At 41.9% G+C, this 21,884-nt stretch overlaps 1 protein-coding gene across 1 annotated transcript in view; it reads right to left on the bottom strand.

Moving 5' to 3' along the window:
• Positions 1 to 21,884, bottom strand: part of LOC137430346 (uncharacterized) — a 248,047-nt gene that overhangs the window by 12,760 nt on the left and 213,403 nt on the right. Inside the window, exons 3-9 of the mRNA XM_068121153.2 lie at positions 17,326 to 18,495; positions 13,319 to 13,435; positions 13,099 to 13,180; positions 9,219 to 9,356; positions 8,995 to 9,112; positions 6,411 to 6,506; positions 871 to 967 (exon numbers count right to left, since the gene is read on the bottom strand). Of these exons, the coding sequence (XP_067977254.2) occupies positions 871 to 967; positions 6,411 to 6,506; positions 8,995 to 9,112; positions 9,219 to 9,356; positions 13,099 to 13,180; positions 13,319 to 13,435; positions 17,326 to 18,495 (1,818 nt within the window). The remainder of the gene's footprint in view (positions 1 to 870; positions 968 to 6,410; positions 6,507 to 8,994; positions 9,113 to 9,218; positions 9,357 to 13,098; positions 13,181 to 13,318; positions 13,436 to 17,325; positions 18,496 to 21,884) is intronic.

The raw sequence follows: 21,884 nt of genomic DNA, 5'->3' as shown, positions 1-21,884 counted from the left end.
TTGGTTCGGCAGGTGACAAGAACAAGCCAATTAGATTTTGATTAAGGTCCGGATGCCGACTTGCCAGTCGGATACAAAACGTAAAATGTTCTGCCTGATGGAAGTATTTGCTCTACCTATAGTGCTATTCTATTTAGTTCGATCAAAATTATTGCCTGTTTAGAATAGACTTTGTACACCTCAATTCAGCAGTCACAATACATCGCTTCATTAAGGGAGATGGTCGTCACATGCGAGTTTGGAGAGCTGGCGGATGAAATGATCCAGGACCAGCTGGTCGAGAAAACAAACTCACCTCACATTAGAGAGCGGTTACTGCTAGAAACGGGACTGACATTACAGAAAGCTATAACCATCGCTACACAGACTGAGTCGGCAATGGCGGAGGCCAAGATCATAGGCCAAGGGACTGCTAGCGCCATACAGGCCAAACATATACCCTGTGCAGACACAGGATTCGCAGAGCAGAAAAAGACCCTTTAGACACGCTGGGAGAGGTATTTCAGATCAGCGATCCCAACCGGCTCAAGGGAAGACGTGTTATAGATGCGGTTCAGTAAACCACACAGCTAATGACTATGGATGCCCAGCAAAGGACGCACAGTGCAACAGCTGCAAAAAGAGAGGACATTTTGCTAAAGTATGCCGGAGCTCAAAACACGTTCACAAAGTGACTGTACCGGACACGAATGTGTTGAGTGTAGACAATAGGAGGGAAAATGCGCAGGGAAAATCTAGCAGGGAAAATGGCCTTAAAATGCATGTTGTTGTTGTTGTTGTTGTTGATGTCACACCAATGGAGGAAATATGCAGTGTATTCCATTTGTTTCATTGATGAACATATGAACCAAGAAGAACATGATGGTGTACCTTCAACGATGCCCCAGCTCGTTTTGCGTCCCAACACGTTGCTTCCGTCATGCTCATGCTCGACCTCACTCCCTACAACTGCAAATGGCATCTTGTCCTGCAGAGGGAAACGCCCTTATGAATGATGTATAAACTGGATGACAAAGGTAAATTTTTTTAGTGAATACAGGATGAGGTGTGTTATTGACCAATATATTTTACATTTCCAAATCAAACATTTTTAAAATCTTGCTATCACAAACAATATAATCTATCTATAATGGAGCAAGTAAGTATATGTCCACTGTATACCCATTGGTTGGACAGTTGGCCTGATGCCACCCACAATTGTAAACTGAAAAAGAATCATACGTCTGGCATTTTGGTAAGCCTAATTGTTCATAGTTTAATGGAGTAATACAAGGAAATACAAGGATTTGCAAAGACCTTCAATGCAGAAAGAGGCCATTAGGCCTATTAAGCTTGTACAGTTGTGACAACTTCCCTTGGAGGGAGACCATTCACTGTATTCACCAATCTCTGAGTGAAAGACACCTGCCTTATGGCCATCCTAACTCTCCTCTTCTTCACTCTTAAATTGTGCCTCCATATCCTGTCAGTGTTGCATATCTCATCTCTTTTATTCCTCACTTCTTCCATCTATGGAGCCACCTTCCATAGACTGTTATATCCCATTCTTCCCACCAGAGTTTTTAGCAAGCAGTGCACCACCTTCTCACGTCATCCTCCATCTTGATCCACAATCGTTATTAGCCCGGTAACTTCAACCATCTTGCTTGCAGGTTGCGGTGATTCCTCCCTCCCCCCTCTCTCTCTCCCTCCCTTTTACATGTTCATTCATTCCCTTGCTTAGTTTGTCTCAGAGTGGCCACACTGTTAATTAATACCCTTCTGCAAGCTTGATCTTCCATGAGCCTTCTCGCACACACAGGTATCCGTAACGTAATTGCAATCTCAAGCATTGGATACTCATATACACCTACCTGTTAGAGCTCGGTTTGCATTTTTAGCTAAATTCGGTGATTATACAAACCTCCAAAAGCCAGCAAATAATTTTTAAATTATTCTTTTCATAAACCGATTTTTATACATTTCATTCTCATATTAAAAATATCGGCTCGTGAATGCATTTGTGATCTGACTGTGACCGACGATATGTATCTGCAATTTGATGGACCGACAGTACTCATGATTCGATGGAGCTCAGAGTCTCGTTTACACTGTGCATTGTGTTTAAAGGAGTGAGCGGTGCAGAGAGATCACAGGTTTCAATTGATAGTCATCCCCAATACACTGCCCTATCCACGAAGGTAAGATTGATCCACAAAAGAACAGACAACACCGCTATTGCCAAAATTACATCCATGTCGACCATGTTTCTACCCAACAACCTCAAATGCTACGCATCAACTGCCACAATTACATGTGAATGCCCTGTTTGACCCTATTGACCCTGACCCCTCAGTCGCTTACCAAAATGGCCCTCATGATCCAGGAGGTATAATAGAGTACAGAGTGGTAGGAAATCTGATCAAGGTTGCACAATACATCTGATCTGCATTATGTTTCTCATCCACAATGCAAAAGGCAGCAAATATGTCTTACTTATTTACTGCAATGAGGGTCCAATACAAAACAGATTTGTGTTCACAGGGTTAGAAGCAAAATTGAAGCTACACCAGTACACCATACTCCTTCCTGCTCATGTGTACTCTCAAAAGACGGTGTAAATCAGGTACAAGATTGCACAATAAATGGTGAAACTAAGATAGGATTTCATTTGCTGCAGCGCCCGCTCTGCGTTGTCCTAGACAATGTCGCAACAATCGGATAGATCACATTCACCTGATTGACCCTGATCCTTGCAGAGCCTGATCATCAAAAATGATCAATTAGAGGACATACAAACTAATAAAAGGGAAAAACGAGGACATAAAATAGAAATTCACAACAGCAACAAAAGGGAATAAATTCAGCTTTGTTATTTATAACTGGTGAGCAAGGCTGGAAGAATAGCTTGGAGGTAACACACTTGCCTTGGAGCTATTTCGCCTGGGTTGAAATTCTGGCCTAGCTATAAACTGTCACCCTTGTGTTTCTCAACCAGGGTGATTCATCAATGGCTGTGTGCCATCCCTTGGATGGACATCTTAAACTGGTTGTCCCTCTGCCAGCATTAGTTAGCAGAGATTAATAATCCCAGACACCCAAAATTACCAGCACCAAAAAAACCAGTTTGCAGATGCATATGTTTCAGATAAACCTTGAAGTAGGGTACATACAATGTTTTTTTATGGTTTCTAGTTACTTAGGGCCTTCTGAATCAGAAACTGCATGATGACATTCTATCATCATTAAGATATTTTTCAGCCTTTTAAAAATACTGTGTTTGAGTCTTAAATCTCAAAAGGCAAAACTTCACCAATCCACTACTTATGCTCTTATATTCACTATTTTGGTGCAAATAAGTTGTATTAACAAAACGTAGAAGTACAATATAATAGTTTGGCAATAAATTTAATTTCTGAGTCTTCAGAGGTCAACATCTCCTGTAATAAAGCTGAGTCTATAGGCCAATCACCTTGCCATCTCAGACAGGTCGATGGTCTCTCTGTCTTCTACCACATCCTTTCTGGTCTCGCCCCCGTGCTCTTTCCGTGCTTTGTACCCTCCAGGTTTCTGCAAGGACTCACACGATCCACCATCAACCCCTTCTGGTGAAACTACCTAAATCCAGGATCACTGCTCATCTTCACTCATTCCTTCCTCTTTTTCCTTGCATGAGATTGGCCTGGAGGTTCTCGGAGAACAAGAGACAAACCATTGTGACGTCATCCCAGCTGACCATAACTTTGTGATTACTCTGTCCAAGGAAACACAATGTCATACTTCTATGAACCAGCTAAGACATTCTATCTTCACCAGTTAGAAAGACACTTCCAAGAACAAGAGCCAGCCTCACATTGATCCTGCCTTAGATGAACACGTCAATCCATCTGCAAAGCATGCTATGGAAAGCTGCAGACCAGCTGGAGCAACCTGATGTCACCATCACAGGATTCGGATGGGATATTATAGATGGTGTACCTAACCCTTGCATTGGTGTCTGAGGGCGCTCTGCCAGGACTCATTAAAGTAGTGACTTGTGGCTGTAGTGCTCGGAATATCTGCTCCAGGAAGAACTGCTCATGCACAACAGCAGGTGTATCATGCACATCTTTCTGGAAACGTATGGCACATGATGGATGCACTAATCCTTACACCTTCCACAATCATGATGAAAATGACTCGGAGAGTGAGCACGAATGATATATATTATGGCACATCATCACTATTGTATACATTACACATTAAGCTGATAAAAACAAAAATTGTTATTGAATAGATAATTTTACAATCGTTTTCATATGCAAGAGTTAAGTGATCACTCATTAGTATTTGAAAGTATATGATTTCATCTCAAGTAAAAATTGACTTCGAAATCTGTATATATTCAAATAAAATTAATTGAAAGCTAAACTTGTTTTCTTTAATATTGATGAAATAATTCCTACACAACAGGATTTCATCGTATACAATTTGATTCACACTATGTTCTAGTATGACAACCATAAAACACTGCTTGAATTTACTCCACTAAAAGTAGTTTTAGTGAAATCTCAAAACGAGTGTTTTTTAAATTTGGCCTGCTGACAATTTGAATGACCTTTTGACCTTTGAAGACCCAGATATTTGATTTATTGCCAAATTATTATCTTGCACTTGTACTTCACATTAATACAACTCGTAATGACACCGCAATTTTGAATATAGGAGCAGAAGTATTGGGATGGTACCAAACATCATTTCCCTTAGCCATAAAAATATAGCGTTCTTCAGACTCAAACATGGTGTTTTTATTTTTAGGACTCAAACATGGTATTTTTATTTTTAGGATTCGAACATGGTATTTTTATTTTTAGGACTCGAACATGGTATTTTTATTTTTAGGACTCAAACATGGTATTTTTATTTTTAGGACTCAAACATGGTATTTTTATTTTTAGGACTCGAACATGGTATTTTTATTTTTAGGACTCAAACATGGTATTTTTATTTTTAGGACTCAAACATGGTATTTTTATTTTTAGGACTCGAACATGGTATTTTTATTTTTAGGACTCGAACATGTTATTCTCATTTTTAGGACTCAAACATGGTATTTTCATTTTTAGGATTCAAACATGGTATTTTTAGGACTCAAACATGGTATTTTTATTTTTAGGACTCAAACATGGTATTTTTATTTTTAGGACTCGAACATGGTATTTTTATTTTTAGGACTCGAACATGGTATTTCTATTTTTAGGACTCGAACATGGTATTTTTTATTTTTAGGACTCAAACATGTTATTCTCATTTTTAGGACTCAAACATGGTATTTTCATTTTTAGGATTCAAACATGGTATTTTTAGGTCTCAAACATGGTATTTTTATTTTTAGGACTCAAACATGGTATTTTTATTTTTAGGACTCAAACATGTTATTCTCATTTTTAGGATTCAAACATGGTATTTTTAGGACTCAAACATGGTGTTTTCTTTTATTTTTAGGACTCAAACATGGTATTTTTTTATATTTTTAGGACTCGAACATGGTATTTTTGTTTTTAGGACTCAAAATGGTGTTTTAAAAATGGTTGTAAAAAAACTTCTCCATTATGACAGGGTCATCATTCAGTTTCTGGGTGAGCAGACACTCATAAAACATTGTATCTTATTTCAAGCTTTCGCCCTTATGCTATCTGACTACTAAACAGATTCCAAATTCCTGCCCAAATGCGCACGGGCACTGCGTCAGCAGTATAGCCATGCCCTAGTAAAATGATGCACCTCGCAGGTTAAATGCAGAATTGAATCCCAGTCCAACAATAAGCATTTGCTAGCAACAACTGGCAATGTAAATCTAATTGTATTGGTGGAATAATCATAAAACAATTCCTAGATAACAGGGTGCCATCACATATACAATCTAAGTGATGCAGGGTTCAACACAAAGGACAAATGGCACAATCTCTGGACAGACAACATTGCCAACAAATAATTGGTGAGTGATCCGACAGAAGAGCCTCCAAGTTTTGACCTTCCCTGGAAACAGTAGTCTGCGCTCAACAGGATCCATACTCTACATGCAAGGACATCACACCGCCTCCACAAATGGAATTTCAAAAACACCCAGCATGTGATTGTGGTCACCCGGATCAGACTATTCATCACATTGTGAATGAGTGCTACCTATGGAAATTTGATGAAGGATTTAGGGCAATCCACATAACAACAGACAGTGTGTGACTTGTATTTCCAACTTCGACTTACATCTATGAGCTGTAATTTGTCATACGTGAGATTGAGATTGATCATAGAAAAAGAGAACCTAAGCTCACACATTGTTAGCAAGTATCATGAACACTAATCCGTACATTTCAGTTACCTTGATCTGCCACTAATTAAAAATACGCCTTAGAATCTTCATAAATGAGCAAACCCGGTAGGAAGCTCACACGGAGAGCTTGGTTTCCCTCTGTTGTGAGAGGATCTTCGTCCAATATTATTTGTGGAAAGAAGTCGATGCCATGAGCAGCCATATCTGCCTGGATCTAATGGTGGGAAAGGCAGACAGCAAAATTTGAAAAAAATAAATGGAGAAAACAAAGAAAGATGAGATCAAAAGAATAAATATCCAATCGGATGTTCAATTAAATGTTCATCATCAGTTTATGAGGTTTCATGGAGCTACTAGCTATTATGACCATATTATGACAGTTCTACGCCATGCTTAAAAAGGGTTATAATGAGGCAGAGTGGCGAACTCTTTGGTTAACTTTAAAAGAAATTTGTAAATCAGCCAAGATATTTGTTCAAAGGCTGATGCTGATTCTTGCGAAAGCTATGGAATGTGTAATGTCCCCGTTGCTTGCTAAACAGCCGGCTGTATTCCACCATACATCTTCCTCTGCTGGCACTGCAGCAGATAACAGTTTGACTGAGACCCATTTACAATTGGCATCCAATGAAGAGCCTGCATTAACTCAGAAATAAATAATGCCCAAACACGACAAACACGTTTTTTGTCACGTCCAAAAGGCTCCGGCTTCATCTACTAGTATATCTGCCAGAATGGCAAAACAACTGTGCCCAATACGTGGGAAATTATACAAATAAGTCTCCTGGAACAATGCAGTTTACCCTCATAATATAGGTTGATGGTATCATGATGTCAATGTCAAAGGACATTTTATACTTCAAAAATGTCACCATGTTGGTTTCTTGATCATCTAGTTGCTTGTGATGGCGGCCATGGAAGTTGCGTGCTGAAAAAGTGATCACTTGTTAATGACCACTAATTTACTCAAACATGAGTGAGTTCTCTATTTTTGTTGGATGTTCCTTAAAAGGATGTTCCACAACTCCTGAAATAAACTTTATCAGGCTCACTTGGTCTCTTCAAATGTACAAAAAAGGAACTTTTGAATCAAGGACAATCCAATTGTGCCGTTTGTTGACATTTGTGCTCCAGGTTTTAGAAATCACACCAATATCGGATTTGCCTGTCCTCCCCTCTAGCAAATGTGGGTTCATTTGAGGACAACATCTGCAGATTTTTTTTGTTTGTTTACCTTCTTATTAATTTGTATGCAGCACATGGCTGCAGGTAGCATATCGTTTGCTGGGGGAGAAGCTGTGGTGCTGATGCAGGTTAGAGCAGGAAATTGGAATTTGTTTAGGGTTCCCATGATAGCACTCTACCCTTCACAAAAGACACAGTGGGATGTTTAACGTCCACCAACTAATACAAGCAGATGGGATGCCCGTTTAACGTGTGTATGAGGGACGGCTCATGTATTGACGAATCGCCCTGCTTGCGGAACACCAGGATGACAGTTTTATATCTGGGGGGACATTTGAACCCAAGTATAGACAGCTCAGAGGTGAATACAACAGGCATTTTAAGGCCATTTCCCTGATCCCTGGTGTTGGGCTAGCGGCTAGGGTGCCGGCTTAGGATTCCTAGGATCCTGGGTTCGAATCCCGGTGATCGCTGAATTAACGCCAGGGGGGTTGACTCAGCCTGTCATCCTTCCGAGGTCGGCTAATTGAGTACCAGTTCACTGGTAATTCCCTGCTTGTCGTTAAAGGCGGCAAAAAGGGTTGGCGTCAGGAAGGGCATCCGGCCATAAAACATTGCTTCAAAAAGGGGACCGAAAAACAACAACAACCACAGTTCCCGAAAAAGGCCAACCCCCGCTTTGCGGGGAAAAATGGCCTCTAAAGGTGGTTTTTTTTTTTTTTTCCCCCTGCAAGAGCGGGGGTTAGCCTTGCGGTCCCCATGACAATGTTCTCCATTTTGCCCTATTTTCTGCATCTCCCCTTGTTAACCCCCTTGCCCGCATTTCTTCTTCGACCATCTTTAGCCAAGTCTTTCTCGGTCTTCCCCGTCCTCTACTTCCTTCTACATTCATTTCCATCACTCTTCTCAACCTTTCATTTCCATCACTCTTCAAGAGTCACTTTCATCCTTCCTCAACACATGACCAAACCATCTCAACCTGTTTCTCTTCACAGCATTCATCACAGGCTCTATTCCCATCATCTTTCGCAATTCATCATTTGTCTTCCTCTCTCTCAACGATACTCCACACATCCACCGAACCATTCGCATTTCCACTCTTTCCAGCCTTCGTTGCTGCTCTACGTTCATTACCCATGTCTCACTCCCATAAATCATAACACTTCTCACACATGCAGCATACACCTTTCCCTTCAGCTTCAACGACACTCCCCTCCTCGTCAGCACGCCACTCAGTTCCCGAAACGTCTTCCATGCACATCTCACTCGAGCAACCGTTGCCGAGTCACAGCTCAGAGGTGAATGTGTAAGCATTATTAGATAGAAGATCTACCTCAATTTTCTACACTGCTAATGCCCATTGGAGATATCATGTTCAGTTCATGCATCAGATAGTTGTTCCACAGCAAAGTTCCAAGCTTGCAGGAGGAGATATGAATTTACAATGCCACTGCCATTTAGCAATCCTGCAGTTAGAGAAAACACGCAATCACTTGAATAAAAGAGAAACGGTTTACCCGCTGACGGAAGGTGATCCGTTCAGTTGGAGTGAGAGCATCTGCTTTGCTGATCACAGGAACCAAGTTGACCACTGGACTAAGTCTCTTCAACACTTCGACATCAAGCGGACGCAACCTAGAACCAAAAGGAATATTCCTGTTATTCCATTCTCAGAGATTATTTAATTTGTCTTATTTACTGTTATGTATCATGGTGTTTGGTTCTGTGATTTAAGACTCACATGTGTCCGCTCGGAGGGATGCAGTACAAGCAGCAATGCACACGTGTGTCGAGAACGTGAGACTTGCGGTGCAGACGTCTCTCCTCGACAAGGTAACGTTCATACTGCTCAGAGATAAACCTTAGTATAGGTGTCCAGCTGCAGCAGAGTTACAGTTTTATTGTAGAGATGCCATGTTATGTCCATATATATTCACCATGAGACTTTACTAGGCCAATAACAAAGTCAGAGATTCATATAAATAGTACAGACTGGAAAGGCAAACTCCTATGTAGGACATACTGTACATGGCAATGATGAATCAAAGTACATCAAGGAAGAGACACAAGGTAAAGGGCAATAAAGGAAATGAGCTGATAAGTTGTCTGATTCAGACAAATAGCTTCAGAACTCCATTTTGTATATTATTAAAAGTAGGCCTATTATCTTAGTAGGTCTCATGAAATAGCTTAATCAGCAATGGGGTATGTTTGGTCAACCTCTGATAGCAATGCACTGAATTTTGTTAATGAACATGTCTGCCTTGCTTGATAAGTTATCTGCCAATAGTTTTGTCATGTGCAAACACAAAACTGCAAAGTTGGGCCGGAACCACACACACTGAGCTCGTTAGTCTTGAAGATGGCCGGCTTAAGTCGGAATTTTGCATGAAGCTCCCTGAGTGGTTGTACGTTCTCAGCCATTTAATGAGAATGCTTTTCTCATTATCCCTCTTTGTAACCAATTTCCCCTCGAAGGATACTCGATAAAGCCAAAACAGTTTGTATGAGGATGGCAGAAACGGACGGACACAAATCTCATTTTTTCATTTTCCGTTTCTCAATTTTATCACACACGCACACATGCACGCACACACATGCACGCACACACATGAATGAATATGAATGAATGATCGTTTTGAGGCCATTTTTCCCCACTAGAGCGGGGGTTAGCCTTGCGGGCCCCATGACAATCACGGTTCCCTGTTTGAGGCAATGTTTTTATGGCCGGATGCCCTTCCTGACGCCAACCCTTGGTCGCCTCTTACGCACACATACACCTTAATAAATAAATAAACAAACACTTTAATAGACACAGGACAGAATGTCGATGGACATCCTACAGGAAGACACAATGAACACTTGAGGACACAATAACTTGTACAACAAACAAAGAAAGCAAATCCCCCAAGCGTCCACACACTACACACACAAAAATCGGGTGAGATAGAGATTGCAGGTCGGAAAAGTTCTAGGCCTCAATTGGGAAGTGTAGTTCGGGGAGCAGGAAGTGCCTCAAGCTTAGCCCGCAGTGAAGCCTCCATGCGGGTGATGCCTCTCCCTACTCAGCCTTTCAAACCCACTGAGAGCACTCCCCTTTCTGCACCCCTTCACACCAAAGCCTGGGCCTTGGAATTAAGGTATTGTACAATATTCACTCCACGAAAACAAGAGGAAGCTACATGCAGGAAAAGACCACGATGGGCACACTGGTTTCTCACCTCAATACCAGAGTACAATGCAAATAACAACAAATAGTAATGATGTCTCAATCAACAAATTACATTAGAAGAATGGAGACGACCCATAACCCATGCTGTAAAGGTAACAGCAATTAGAGAGTGGTGTTGTATTTTATTTTCTTACAGAGGGAAAAATCGCAGGAACCAGGGCTGGAGAGAGGTGGGAACGTGGGAGTGAGAATTGTGAGGGATGGAGAAGGTTTGTGATGGCAATAGAGAGGTGTGGGGTGAACTAACACAAATCAGTTGTGAAAACACACGTCCAAGAGTCAAATAATTGGATTTACAGATAATTCCATACCAGAATTGCAATCAGGTTATTATTTATGAGATGAACAAAACAAATCTGATGGAGATTTTCCAGCAGGGAATCAAGATGATAAAAAAGGAATAACAAGGAACTTTGATGCAGGATGAGGCCATTCGGCACATCACACTTACATTTGTGCTGCAAAAACAAAATAATATTTAAATGATTGCAAAGGTGAGGATGGACCTTCGCACAGACATCAGGGATGAGATATTCCCGCAAACTCGACAAGCAATACTCTAAATGTATATACCATCACCCATCCACACGCAAGTTACCGACACGTCCTGCCAATATCCCTTTACCCCTCTATCTCCATTGCTTCTCGGTATCTATCTAATTCAAAGTTCAGCCTATTTAGTCCTTCTGCTGCCACTACCATTCAGGGAGACCATTACATGAATAAAATACTCTGACTGGAAGACTTCTGTCTTATACTGTCCTAACCCTCATCTTATTTACTCTCAGGCGATGGCCCCTGTTCCTATCACTGCCTATTCTATTATATTGTCTGTAAGAGGATCTTGTCAAAAGATGAATGTGCTGTCTGTGTGCCACCTCCCCCCACAAAAAAAATTGAGAAATAATTTCAAATAATAATAAGTATTTTTGTCATATCATATATGTACATAAACATCCTGGTGCTGTGTGTTTGATCATTCTTCACCCGACAACTGTGTTCGTCCCCGCAACCCCCCAAAAACAATTTAAAACTAGAGCAATGTGACTCATTGCCAATATGCCTGCGTGTAGTCCCTGCCCGTGACAATGGGTAGATGCCCCGGTTGACTGTCCTAAAAATAAAAAAAGTTTAATTTAAATCTGTTCAACTGTTCTCAAGTATCACATTTTTACCTACGTCATCATTTTCACACTATATGCAGCAATGGTGTTAGATGACATTTGTAGAGTTTCGCATCAATAGAATAAGTGGTTTCTGAGATATAATTATTTAATATTTTCCTTCAATCCCATATGGCTGCCACACCATGTGACTGATGACATTTTCGTGATCAACTTTTAATCACCATGCCTAGTTGATGACACGTAACGTTTCAAGTCAATCACTGGTGGTTTGGGAGAAAATGTTTTTTTTTTTTTAAGGTTTTAGGTTAAATCCAATATGGCTGCCAAACCATGTGACCGATGATGTCATAAATTTAATATTTCAATACAAATAGGTCATAGATCATGTGCATGCAATTTCAGATTTTGAGGATAAGGCATAAAAACACTTATGGCTGATATACCACTTCACTGATGTCACCATTATCATGCTTTTGTTCTCCATTGGGGGTACTGGATAATGTGCGAAATTTCAAATTTCTCCATTCAGCAGTTTCCGAGAAATAATTTTTCAATTATTTGCGTTTAATCCAAGATGGCTGCCATACCACGTGAACTATTAATACGGTTGAGATGTAGTGCAGGCTTGATGGGCCAAATGGCCTCCTCCTGCATCCAAGTTCTTTGTATGTTAAACCAGCTGACATTTCTCTTCTAATTTGTTTATGGATGTTAAAATCCCACAGCATGTTTCAAATAATGGTATAGGCCTTAGGGCTTTGTACCCTAGCAACAATCCAATGCCCTGCTTGTGAACTAAGCTTTTATATAAAGGTAACTGCTCTGCTTCATTTGGACCTTCCATGGTCTGCAGCAACTTCAAACTGCTTGGCTTGGTGGATCTTAGCTCCTCATAATTATCCTTCAACAGGAAACAAATGAGCGAATGCACTCAGAAGAAAATGTGCTTAACTGCCAGGAAACGTCTCAAATAATTACACAGATAAATGTGATACTTGTTCACAGCAACGACTCGCACTGCTGAAGTCTTTTGACTTGACCTCTGAGCTGCCTCAATTAAAGAGCCATTTGCAGTCTCTCATATTCCTGAAGACAATGCATACAAAGGTTTCCAGACAGGTGGTCCGTTTGCTGCCCATTCACGACGGAATGCATCAAAAGAGCGAAAACAAAACTCATGTTGATCTGCATAGTGAGCTTGGCAGACAAAGAGGAAACTGACTCAGACTTTTTGGAGCTCAACCAACTCTCAGGGAACTTACCAGTCTGTGTTATCAATTTGGTCTCCAAACCCTGGTGTATCGGTGACAGTTAGATTAATTCGAATCCCTTGCTCTTCAATCACTAAAGCGGGAGAGAAAATAAAGCCATCAGCTTAAACAATATCATTGACATCATCATGCGCTGCGATTACTTTTTTGGTTTATTTTCTCTCTCAATTCTCCAAATTTCCCGGAGTCACTGTCATGCGGCCATACTTACCCCGTGAAACGGATCGTATTTGCGTCGTCTTCGCCGGCGTCCGACTGCTTCCCGCACAACACAACAGTGACCTGAAAAGCGTATTCACCAACGTCGACTTTCCCAGGCCACTTTGCCCTGTGGGATAAAACAGGGTAACAAAGAGGTGTAGCTGGAAAGAGTTGTGGTGAGAGTCGAGACTCCTGGTATTCTCATATTAAAAACGTTCTCAACTAAACATCAACTCGTCATCCTTTTTGCAAGTTTCCTAATCTTCAACTTTATTCAACAAAAATCACCCTCGCAGACGCCAGATGGCTTTGAGTACTGGTATTATGCTACTTTGGGTCTTCGCATGCTTATATGAAAACAAAAACGGATGATAGTTAACAATGAAATAAAAAAGAATTGTGAGCTGGAATTTCAAAAAAGTGAAAAAGGAACAACAGACACAACTAAAGCTTTTGGCCCAAATGTGGATATCCCAAATGGTCCTTAAACTTTTAGCAAATACAAAATTTAATTGCTGAGTTTTGTTTTTGTTGCTGTTGTTGTTCACCTCCTTTTCACAGTTTTTCCGTTAATCCCATTCTGGTTAAACTTCCAAAATCCAGGCTGACTACAAACATCAACCTTTATTCTTCACTTCTCCCATCTACAGAACCTCCTTCCAGAGGCTGCGCTATCTCGGTCTTCCCTCCAGGATTTCAAGCAAGCAGTGCAAAACCATCTCTGGTCATCCCCAATTCTGACCCATGATATATATTACCCCATTAACCTTTCAAGCCCAACCATCTTACTTGCTAGTTTCAGTGTTTCCTCCCCTCCTCCCTCTCCTCTTTTTCTGCTTGCCCATTGCCTTGTTGGTTGTGCCCAATTGTTGCCCTGACATCCCACTGTCAGTTCAACCTTGCTCTATTAAGGAGCTCTTGTAGCGAAAAAAAAAAAATTCCACAGATGGATTCACAAGAAGTAATGTGAAACTAATTATTACTAAAATGAATTAAATGTGTTATTTACACTACACTGTAATTACTTTGTTACGTGCATACTTCATTACCTCCACCAACGAAGGTGGATGGAGGTTATATTTTCACCCCTGTCTGTTTGTCTGTCTGTGAACAAGATATCTCAAAGATTTTTTTTTTTTTTTTTAGTAATTCTTCACCATTGAGTGCTCGGGCCAAAAATATAGATTACATGATATTTCAAAAGGTTGTGGATAACTTATGACAAAACTTGGTGGATGAGTTGGGTAAGTGACAAGAACAAGTCAATTCGATTTTGGTTCAGGTCTGAATCCAGCTCCGGCCTATTAGTGGAATACAAAACGTAGCTGTTCAGCCTGGTGGAGGTATGCACTCCACTGAGTGCCATTGTAGTTGTTTTTATGCATTTATTTGCATTCATCTTCAGAATGTTTGTGCTTCTGAAGAAGGCAAAAACACACAAAAAAAACAAATATGTTTGACGAAGCTCAGCCAAAGGGAATGTATGAAAGACAATACAAACAAGAGGGAGAATTGCTTTGCAATACATGTTTCCTTCCGGTCCCAATATTTTGCATAGTTAAGCCTTAAATTTTAAATAAATAAAAAATTGATTAAATGTCCTGAAACTCGAATTGGTTCTGTAATTTATAATAAAGCCATGTACCAATTTTCAGTTCAATATGTTAAAGGGTAAGGATAAAAATGTCTAGAAAACCACAGGTGGGACAGACAGAGAGCAAACCTATAGTACCATCCAGGTCCAGGGGACTAATGAAAGGGACAGTTAGTCATCAAATTTGGGGTCAACAAATGTGACATTCTGTATATATATATATATATATATATATATTACTATGTATGTTGTACATTACCTAGCTTATCAAATAACACAAAAATATTTTAATGAACAGGATAAAATAGTTAAATTGATATTCTCCCCAGTTCAATTCTCCCCAGTCTCCCCTACTGACCTCTCTGAACTCCTCATCGGAATGAAAACTGCCACCTGCACTCTTGACCCCATCCCCTCCAGCTTTGTCAAGGCCTCCCTTCCTGCTCTCTCTCCACTTATCATTGCAACAATAAACTCCTCCCTGTCTACAGGCATCGTCCCACCATCCCTCAAAATTGCTGCTGTTACCCCCATTCTGAAAAAACCTGGACTAAACCCTGACACCCTAAATAACTTCAGACCCATCTCCAACCTACCCTTTCTGTCAAAGGTTTTGGAACGCGCTGTAGCCACTCAACTCAAACATCACCTCTCTGCCAATAACCTGTATGAAACATTCCAATCCGGATTCCGCTCCAACCACAGTACTGAAACTGCTCTCCTCAAAATCACCAACGACCTTCTCCTCTCCTCTGACGCTGGCAACCTCAACATTCTCATCCTCCTCGACCTCAGCGCCGCCTTTGACACCATCGATCACACCATCCTCCTCACCCGACTTGAAACCACCTTTAACATTACCGGCACTGCCCTCTCTTGGATTAAATCATACCTCTCTGACAAACGTCAGTTCATCTCCATCAATAACTGCAAATCCCCCACTGCTCCCCTCCCCCAAGGTGTCCCCCAAGGTTCAGTTCTTGGCCCCCTCCTCTTCATCCTTTACCTGTCCCCCCCTCGGTCACTTAATCCGCCGTCATGGTCTCCAATTCCACTGCTTCGCCGATGACATCCAGCTTTTCATCTCCACCAAGTCCATCTCCACCGCCACCCACTCTATCCTGACAAACTGCATCACTGAAATAAAATCCTGGCTTCAAATCAACTTCCTCAAACTTAACTGTGATAAATCTGAAATAATCATCATTGGCCCAAAAACGCTCACCAAGTCCACCCATAACTTTGCCCTCAACATCGACGGTTTCCCAGTGTCCACCTCCCCTCACATCCGGAATCTTGGCATCATCTTTGACCAAACCCTCTCCTTCGACAAATACACTAAACAGATCACAAAGACAGCCTTCTTTCACCTGAAAAACATCGCCCGTCTCCGTCCATCCCTCTCCTCCGTGGCTGCAGAAACCCTCATCCACGCCTTCATCACTTCCCGTCTGGACTACTGCAATAGCCTCCTTTATGGTTCACCCTCAACAATCACCAATAAACTCCAATACATTCAGAACTCCGCTGCCCGTCTACTCACCCATTCCCGGACCCGTGACCACATCACCCCCGTCCTTTACAAGCTTCACTGGCTCCCCATCTCCCAGAGAATCCAGTACAAAATCCTCCTCTTGACCTACAAAGCCCTCCATAACCTGGCCCCATCCTACCTGGCTGACCTCCTCTCCAGACACACTCCCACCCGCAACCTCCGCTCTGCTGGTACCAACCTCCTGACCCCCCCCTCCCCCATCCGGACCAAATTTAGATCCTGGGGGGACAGGGCCTTCTCCATCGCTGCTCCCACCCTCTGGAACTCGCTACCTCACACCATCAGAGACTCCTCCTCACTCACCACATTCAAAACATCACTCAAGACCCACCTGTTCAACACTGCATTCAACATTTAACCCACAGCATCTAACCCCTGACTATCTCCTCTCCTTCTCCCTCCTTTGTGCTTTGAATATTTCCCTATTGATTCTTCTTTTTTTGCAATTGTTTTTATGTTTTGCTATGCATTATGTTTTGCACTCTGTCAAAGCGTCTTTGGGCTTCCTGAAAAGCGCTATATAAAATAAATGCATTATTATTATTATTATATGTGGGAACATTACATGCCCAGACCAGGAATCAAACCCAGGTCCTCTGTTCCTTCAGAGGATCTGGGTTCGATTCCTGGTCTGGGCATGTAATTTTCCCACATATAACAATTTAACATAGAAATATGTTAAGCTTTAAGGATGCTGGAGTAAAAGTGACTGAGGGTCATGTCCTTGTGAAAGGTAAGCAATAAACTAGCGTCAGCGATCCACAAACCTGTTTCAGGAAACAAGAACCAAGCCAAACCTGCACCAAAGTACACCATACCCGAGCACCATAGCTGTATACTATAACCACATGCAGCCTTGGAAACTCACCCACAATCAGGAGATTTAATGCAAGTCCTCGTTTCATTGCCTTCCTGTTCATTTGCTGAAACACTGCGTCAATGCCCACGTAACCAAAAGGTAAGATCGTTTTATTCTTCGGTATCAATTCCTCTGCTCGAGGTCTGTTTCTCGAGTTGTTCGATAAGGCCTTTGGTGCACTAAGCCCAATATTCTGCTCGGTAACCTTGGGGTGATGGCATCCTTTCAGGCCTACATCATGCGCTTTTTGGTGAATATCACTGTCAGGCTTTTCCTCAAACACACTCATTTCCATTGATGAGTCCTTATCACTGTCATCCGTTTCTTCTGTCGACTGACGTTTCACTTCAGGTTTCAGCTCGCAACCAGAATGATGAGACAATGGCTTCAACTTCTCAACGTCTGATTGCCTGTCATGTTCCTTAAAAAAGTCTGTTTCTGGTCGTTCTTGGTTAATAGTATGTTTACCACCAGGTGGATTACCTGCACTGAGACTAACTTCTGGCGGCTTTGGTAGTTCTTTGGTTGTTCCTTTTTTCACATTTCTTGTGAATGCCAAAGAATAATTGGCATTGGCTGCTGAATTGGATGACTCAATATCAGAAGAAATCTTTGTAAAACCCTTTTTTCTCATCTCAACTGTCATCTGATGTGGATTCGCCTCAATGTTCCTTCCTTTGACTTCCAATGTCTTGTTTATTCTCGAGACTCCGTCATCAATATTGGGGGTATTCAAAAATGGAGATTCTGGTGAACCTTCACTTTTGCCTTTTGCATTATGTGAGTTATTTGAAAGATTATTCGAGTTCTCATTTCCTGTAAAGTTACCACTGCCATCTGCTTTTGGAGCAGACACTCCATTTCCTTTGCACTCCGGCGATTGATTCAGATTTGATTTTCCTCTTTGTCCGCCAGTTTTTCCAATGTTCGTGGCATCGTGAATGGCAGAGTTACATAACCTGATGTCATTCTTAAAGTTTTCATCCTTGCCATCTTTGTTTTGCGACTGATTACTGGCCCCATCAATTTCATGTGTGTTACACACATGGACGTTTCCTGCAGAATCTACAGGACAAGGTCTGGGCTGTGATTTTTCCATGCTGGCTGTTCTTGACTGAGCCTGAGCACAGGTGTCCATTTTGTTCATCATCTTGAGTGCATCTGTAAAGGACAGGGTGGCTGGAAAAAACACAAAAAACAACAGAATTAGAGAGGAGGAATATTCTCATTAGGAACTTCACAAAACAAAAACGATTGGTGGGGCTTCAACAATTAGTGGGTCGACTCAACCTATCATCCTGAGATCGACAATCATGTGACGATGTATTTGCAAAATGATGTAAAGATGGGAACGTAAATCAGGGTATTACTGTTGCACATCGTTAAAAGTGTAGTGTCCGTAGATTCAGTAAACAGCAACAGGAACGAGAATCAAGAGGCTTTCTTTATTCGGGATTTTCTCCCTTCTGCGCATGCGCACCCTTCCTCCTTTAACCCCCAATCACGTGGTACCCTGAACCAACAGACAAAGCAACTGACCCCTTCTTTAAATCTCACAACAAATAGGTAGTTAATCATTAAGATCACTGTACTTCTCTGTCATATAAATCGGATAACACAATCACATCAAGCTGTTCATCATTTCATTAACCAACCTACAATTAACTCAGTTTCACAAAAGTTAGACTGGAGGGATCGAAAAAACAAATTTCTCATCCAACCAGGTGGTAGGCAAATACACAGACTCAGCATTGTTCAATTAGTCTTCGCGTTTTCTTTCTTTCTCGCACCGGAAATCTTCTGGACTCGCCAACCCGAAGAGGTAGTTGACCAGATGATGGGGAAGGCACGGGTTCATCCACAACCGGTTCTGGGTTCCCAAATTGATCAACCCGTGGAGAAAAAAATCGAGTCATCAAAATGCTGATCGGGAAGATCAGCTCGTTCAACAGGTGGTGTAAATGGAATAGAGATTTCTTGACTCCCCCTCCCAACAAGACTAGTTGGAGACAAGGGTCCAGAAAGCGAGACTGGGAATTGGTCAAGGCCCCCCATTTCACCACTGGGTTGTAAACATGAAGAAGTGGTCACATTCCGGGGACGTAGTTGTTCTTCATGTCTCTTCCACACCAACCCATTTACTCGTACATCATAATTTATTGGACTAATGACCCGAAAGATCCAGGAACCCAGCTCGGACCTTTTCCAAAATTTCGCGCAAACACGAGTTGGCCTTGCTGGAACTTTGGGACATGTCCAAGGTTCTCTTGGAACACCTTCACTTGTTGTTTGGTTTGGTTAGCTCTTAGAGCACCGAGCCTTATTCTAGGTTGTCTGTTCATTAACAGTTCTGAAGGTGATTTCCCAAACGAGTTAGGCGTGGCCCTGTATGTCAACAGGAATCTGTCCAGTTTAGTTTGTAACAACTCTCTGGTACATCCAATTTTTTTCATTTTATCCTTAAAATGACCGACATAACGTTCTGCCAAACCATTCGTAGCAGGGTGTCCTGGGGCAGTCAGGGTATGTTTAATGCCATTTGTCGTAAGAAACTCTATGAACTCGGCGCTGGTAAATTGGCTGCCGTTATCAGTCACAAGGTGTTCCAGCAGACCAAAAACACTGAAAACATGTCGGACGCTTTGAATAATGGTCGTGGCAGTAGTGTTCACCAAAGGAATTACTTCTAAGTACTTTGAATAAGCGTCCACCAGAACCAAAAACATTTTCCCTTTAAAAGGGCCCGCCAGGTCTAGATGAAGTCGTTTCCAGGGACCGGCAGGCCAAGACCACGATGCGGTCTGGCTCCCTGGTGGAGCCTTCGCATTCTCCTGACACATTACACACTATTTCACGGTGCTTTCAATATCCTTGTCGATATTTGGCCACCACAGGTATCTCCTGGCCATTTGTTTCATTTTTACCATGCCTGAATGTTCAGCATGTAAATCAGTGAGTAGAATCTGCTGAAGCGATGTGGGAATAACCACCCGAGAGTTCCACAGTACAATATCATCTTCCACAGAAAGTCCCAACCTTTTGTTGTGATAAGGCCGAATCACCTCCTCCGGATTCTCATTCCAACCATGTTTTGTGAAATTAAGTACCTTGCAGAGAACTGTGTCCTTCTTTGTTTCAGCCGCGACGATAGCGGCATTCACAATTTCATCATTTTTCACCAGAAGTACCTCCACAGTCACTCGTTCAGGCTTTGTAGGATGACCCGGTACGGGTTTTCGTGAGAGGAAATCCGCATAAACGTTTTTCTTGCCTGTGATGAACTGTGTGGTGTAGTCATAAGCTGCCAACAGCAAGGACCATCTCTTTATCCTTGCTGACGCTAACTGTGACATGGGTTTGTGCTCGTTAAACAGAGTTATCAGAGGCTTATGATCTGTCATTAGCATGAAATGTCTCCCCAGGAGGTATTGTCGAAACTTTGTCACTCCAAAAACTATTCCTAAAGATTCCTTCTCGATCTGGGAGTAATTTTTTCCCGCGCCATTCAGAGTGCTCGATGCGTAGGCCACCGGCTCTAACTCACCCTCTGGACTGGGTTGAAATAGGACTGCCCCTACACCCACGGAGGATGCGTCCACCTGAAGGACCAAGCAGGCATGAGGGTTGTAATGACGTAGTACGTGACTGGAGCACAAAGCAGCTTAATTTTTTTCAAAATGAGGTACCCTCGGCCTTTCCCCCATTTCCATTTCACCTCCTTTTTTAGTAGCTTGTACAAAGGAGACATGATTTTGGCAAAATCTGGAACAAAACGAAGGAAATTTGTGAGGCCAATGAATGACTAATTCACCCACGTTTACAGGAACCCTTGCCTGTTGGATAGCTTTAAGCTTTTGTTTTGTCGGGAATACCCTCGCAGCCGAAATAACAAATCCAACATACTCAATCTCGTCCAGCATGAGGTGGAACTTGTCACGTTTTAATGTAATTCTGTTTTCCTCCAGCCTTTTCAAAACCCTGTGAAGGTTTTTAAAATGGTTGTCAACACCATCTCCCATCACCAGGATATCATCAATGTACACGCCGCACCCAGGAATGTCTTTCAGCAAATTCTCCATGATACGTTAAAAAACTGGAACGGCTGTGTTTACCCCAAATGAAAGCCTTTGGTACTGGTACAGGCCTCGGTGTGTATTTACCATAGTATACTTTCTGCTCCCAGGGGCCAACTCTAATTGGTGGTAAGGTTGGGACTAATCAAGCTTCGTATACTTCTTCCCACCAACTAGTTTGTGTAACAGTTCTTCCAGCGTAGGTACTGGGTATTGTTCCAACTCGGAAAATTTGTTTATGGTGCCCGAATAATCACCACAAATCCGCAACTGGCCATCTGGTTTAATGACCGGCACAATGGGTGAGGCCCATTCTGAGTACCAAACTCTCAATGACACCATCCTTTTCAAGCTTGTCCAAAGCCTGGTCAACCCTTTCACGGATGGCAAAGGGAACAGTTCTAGCTTTCATGAATACTGGATCATTGTCCCGCACCTTCAGCGTAACCTGCACCCCTCTAAACCTTCCCAAGGCATTATTTTCAAACAACTTGG

This window comes from Myxine glutinosa, chromosome 1, assembly GCF_964187855.1.
Source record: "Myxine glutinosa chromosome 1, kmMyxGlut1.1, whole genome shotgun sequence".
Classification (NCBI taxonomy): Eukaryota; Metazoa; Chordata; class Myxini; order Myxiniformes; family Myxinidae; genus Myxine; species Myxine glutinosa.
Note: the sequence above shows the minus strand (reverse complement) of the source record. Positions and strands in the feature narration are given on the sequence as shown.